Source organism: Panthera pardus, unplaced genomic scaffold (genome assembly GCF_024362965.1).
Source record: "Panthera pardus isolate Hobbes unplaced genomic scaffold, ASM2436296v1 HiC_scaffold_16, whole genome shotgun sequence".
NCBI lineage: Eukaryota > Metazoa > Chordata > Mammalia > Carnivora > Felidae > Panthera > Panthera pardus.
In genome coordinates, this window is record NW_026526721.1 from 126546244 (window position 1) to 126550920 (window position 4677).

The window sequence follows — 4677 nt, forward strand, 5'->3', positions numbered from 1 at the left end:
ATGTTTTTACTTTTGAGAGAGGGAGAGAGAGAGGGAGACACAGAATCCTAAGCAGGGTCCAGGCTCAGCTTTCAGCACAGAGCCTGACATGAAGCTCAAACTCACAAACTGTGAGATCATGACCTGAGCCGAAGTCAGATGCTTCACCAACTGAGTCACACAGGGGGACCCATCAGTGAAGATATTTTTGAAGTTTCATATAGAACAAGATAGATTTACTCACCAACTCATATGAGAATTTCAGAAATGTCTTATTTTAATTTCTGCCTCCTCCTCTTGTTGCCAGGTGAACTGGGGAGTCCTCTGGCCCTGGGGCCTCGACCCAGCCAGACTGGAAGGAGTGGCCAAAGGTTCTTGGTCTTATCACTAGAATGAAGCATAGCAGATGAGTGACACAAGAGGGAAAGTTTACTGAAGTGAGAAGTACACTCTTGAGATAGGAGACTGAGAGAGAGAGAAAGAGAGAGAGAGAGAGAGAGAGAGAGAGAGAGCACGCGCAAGCCCACATGCACAACAGCATAAGCCAGAGGGTCCTGGGAGTTGGGTTTCTATCTTTTATTGACAGTTGTTAACTAGGGGGCGGAATATTTATTACTTGGGGTGGAAAGCAGGTTTCCTGCTTTTTCTTTTTTTTTTTTTTTTTTTCATGGCAATCCAAATTTATTGAACTACTGATGCTAAGTTATACAAAATTGCACCACTTTAATTAAGGCTTTTAGTTTACATTTGGCCACCTCAAAGTCGTTGTAACATTAGGTTGGTCAATTTAAATACTGTGGCTCCCTGTTGGATAGACACACAATCTTTACACCCAAACGTTAATGCATACAAAGCAACAAGGCATTGTTAAATAAAACAGCAATAGTTACTGCAACTTAGGCCTTGTGACCAATTACACATGATTAAAATTACTTCCCACATTCACATCCACAGTACTCGTCCACCATTTAACATCTCAACCAAAACGTTACACATGTGAAACAATCACTAACAGGCAAAAATACTAAACCTGTATATTTGGTATTGCAAATACACTTATGCATGAGCAAGCAAGGGATTCACAGTGAGAATCTACAGCTGCAGAAGCCTGAAAATGATTTACAAAAATTGTTAAATCATTAAAAAATTGTTTGAAAATATACACTTCTTGTTGTAGACCCCCACTGTACACACAACTATAAACATTGTTCCCTATGTAAACAAAAAAGGAAACATATAATAAAAGATTTGAAAAGTCTGGACATTTCCTTCCCAACAGATATTAAAGGCAACATCTTTAATCTAAGACATTATACTGAAAGGACTATCATATTTTAAAGACAAGATCACTGTCTCCACAGGTTTTTTTAAAAATTAAAAAAACTATATAGCTGTGTTAATCAAAGCACTTATTTGTACAATACAATGATAATGACCTTGAATTTCTTAAAAAAAATTACAATAAGCTACAAGTATCAAAGAAGCGAAGTTATCTGGAGTAGTCTATATAGGAGCTCTTTGGACTTTCTTTTATTATGCTAAAATAGTGGTGCTTTTAGGATTTACATTATTGTACTCTCCAATACAAAGTATGGGGCATGTTAAAGTATACAGTACACCATTTTCATACATGTACAACATTGGTGGATGAAAAATGTCTCTTAGCAGTAATACTGGATTGTAGCCTCTGGTTTTACCAGCTGCATACTCTAGGACTATTATATAAGTAAAAATCTCTCTTGTGATACTGGAAAGTGATTAGAATGTGCAAACTGATGTAGTAGCTTTCATCCGCCTCTTAAAGGGTACCACCACAGAAAGTCCATTTAAGATGTTGGTAGGTTTAACAAAGTTGGAATGCTGGCACTGTTGAATTGGGCAACAGTTCTTCAGACCTGGCTCAGAGCTACAATGCATTTAATATATTAAAGCAGCTGACATGTTGACTTTTTGCGGGTCTTCCCAGGCACTGGAGTTTTTCTGTTAATTTGCCGCACTAGGTCATAAAAGATCTCATTAACATTTATTTTTGATTTTGCGGAGGATTCTAAGAATGCACAATTGTTCCATTGTCTTGCTAGATTTTGACCTTGTTCCTTTCCTACAACTCTTTCATCTTCCAAGTCACACTTATTACCAACCAGAATCATTGGAACATCATCAGTGTCTTTAACTCGAAGAATTTGCTCTCTCAGATCTTGTAAATCATTAAATGTGGACTGTGCTGTGATGGAATAAACTAATGCAAAGCCTTGTCCGTTTTTCATGTATAAATCCCTCATTGCGGTAAATTGTTCCGTTCCTGCAGTATCCAAGATTTCAAGCATACACTGTTGTGCATCTACTTCAACTTGCTTTCTATAAGAATCTTCTATCGTAGGATCATATTTTTCAACAAAAATTCCTTGAACAAACTGTACAGTCAGAGCAGATTTTCCAACGCCTCCTGAGCCAAGAACAACTAGCTTATACTCACGCATGGTGCACGCTTGTCAAAAGCTAGTACCTCTCACGCTGTCACCGGGTCCCCGCAGCCCGCGTCGCCCCGTGCCTTGCGCTCCCTCCGGGTCGCTGCTCCGGCGCCACGGCGGTCCTGCCGCTGCCGCCGCCGCCGCCGCCGCCGCCGCCGCTCGGGCTGGTTTTTCTCCTGCTTTTTCTTCCTAATTTGGTCAGAGGTTTCCTGTCAAGGCATCTGCCATCTTGGCCTGTCTGATTTGATCCGGCTTCTTGTGCTTTCAGGACAGGCCTCTGACTTTCCTGAAGGCTGGCCATGACTTCCTCTTGCTGACCTCCAGGTATCCTGTTAGAACCTGACTAACTCCCTACTCTAACACTCTGTGGGTTGAATCTTTTAATCTGTTAGTATCCTCTGTATGCTAAGTGTCCCTGTCAAATGGTTAATGATGTGAAAACAAGTGCCTAAATGTACTAGGGTCACTTGGCATTTAATAAACACTTTTAGAGAGAGCAAATCATCCCTGCATGGCTGGGGCCCAAACCATGTGAAGTCCTACAGAGATTTTGTGGAAAAGAACATATAACCATTGTTTGTAGATGGGTCCACAGAGGTTTTCCTGATGTTATAAGGTAACTTTTATCTGCATGTTCAGGTTATCTACTGCTGCATGAAAAAACTACTGTAAAATTAGTGGCTTAAAACTATAACCATTTTTATTATATCTCATTTGAAAAGTCTGACATTCAGGCAGGGTTTGGCTGAGTTATTCTTTTGCTCCCTGAGGCATGGATTCAGGTCACTCAGTGCTTCTCAGCCTGTGTATTGTTACTCTGGAAAGTGTAAGACAGCTTAAACTTCTGATATTTTGGTGGGGTGGATGTGGAATTGTAATTTATAATAAGATGTATGTTTGGTCTTTGTGTTGCTGGCACAGAGCTCCTCAAGCGGTTGGAATTTCCTAAGTGATAAGACCAATAAACCTTTTTAATGTTAATAAGGTGACTTTTAGAAAACTTCTAGGTAACCTAAGGCTAGGGGCTGGTTGCCAGGGGATCCAATTAAGTTATTAGAAGGTTGGCACTTTCAGTCCCACCCCAACCCAGGGGCAGGGGGTGGGGTGGGACTGGAGGGTAAACCAATCACCAATGGCCAATGATGCAATCAATCATGGCTAGGTAATAAAATCTCAGTAAAAATCCAAAAGGGTGGGGTTCAGAGATCTTTTAGGTTGGTGAACACATACAAAGTGGCAAACTTAGAGATCATGGAAGCATTGCGCAGGATGTGACAGTGTAACTATTCTTGAGTTACATCCTTTTATAATAAACCAGTCATCTAGTAAGTAAAATGTTTCTCTAAGTTTTGTGAGCCGCTCTAGCAAATTAATTGAACCCACCGTGGGGATTATTGGGATTTCTCATCTATGACCTGTTGGTTAGAAGTCCACGTAACAATCTGGATTTGTGATGGGCATCTGAAGGGGGTTGCAGTCTTGTAGGACTGAGCCCTTAACCTGTGGGATCTGATGTTATATACAGGCAGATAGTGTCAGGATTGAGTTAAATTATATAACGTCTAGTTGGTGTTGGAGAATTACTTAGTAGTGTGGAAAAAATCCCACATGTTGGAATTGGGCACAGAATCAGAATGGATGAGGGACTCCTGGGTGGCTCAGTTAAGCGATTAAGCATGTGACTTCGTCTCAGGTCATGATCTTATGGTTTGTGGGTTCCAGCCCCATGTCAGGCTCTGTGATGACAGCTTGGAGCCTGGAGCCTGTTTCAGATTCTGTGTCTCCCTCTCCCTCTGCCTCTCCCCCACTCATGCTCTGTCTCTCTCTCTCTCTCTCTCTCAAAAATGAATAAACATTAAAAAAAAAAAAAAAAGAATGGATGAAAAGCTGGGCTCAGGTGGGACTATCTAAAGGAGCACCTACCTCTCTGTGGCCTTTTCCACATGGCAATTTCAGAATAATTGGGCTCCTTATATGGCAGATGGCTTCTCCCAGAGTACATGTCACATGACAACCAGGTAGAAGCTTCAGAGCCTTTTCTGACTTTGTCACGGAACTCAGCAATATTATTCAATTCATTCAATGGGTAACAAGTGGGTCATCAGGATGGGACAGATTCAGGGGAGGACAATTAGATTCTACTTCTTAATGGAAGAGCTCCCACTACTGTGGGAAGAGCACATGGCACAGGAGATACTGTTGTGGCCATCCATGGAAAAAACAATCT

General features: G+C 41.2%; 1 protein-coding gene across 1 annotated transcript; it reads right to left on the bottom strand.

Moving 5' to 3' along the window:
- Positions 1 to 678: 678 nt before the first annotated feature.
- Positions 679 to 2591, bottom strand: LOC109259557 (ras-related protein Rap-1b). Its single transcript, XM_019437170.2, has one exon. The coding sequence runs from the start codon at positions 2457 to 2459 to the stop codon at positions 1905 to 1907; it is 555 nt and encodes a 184-aa protein (XP_019292715.1). The 5' UTR covers positions 2460 to 2591; the 3' UTR covers positions 679 to 1904.
- Positions 2592 to 4677: the final 2086 nt, after the last annotated feature.

What these genes read in the sequence shown, in the direction of transcription:
- LOC109259557 (XM_019437170.2), bottom strand. Translation starts at nt 2,459, where the DNA reads ATGCGTGAGTATAAGCTAGTTGTTCTTGGCTCAGGAGGCGTTGGAAAA.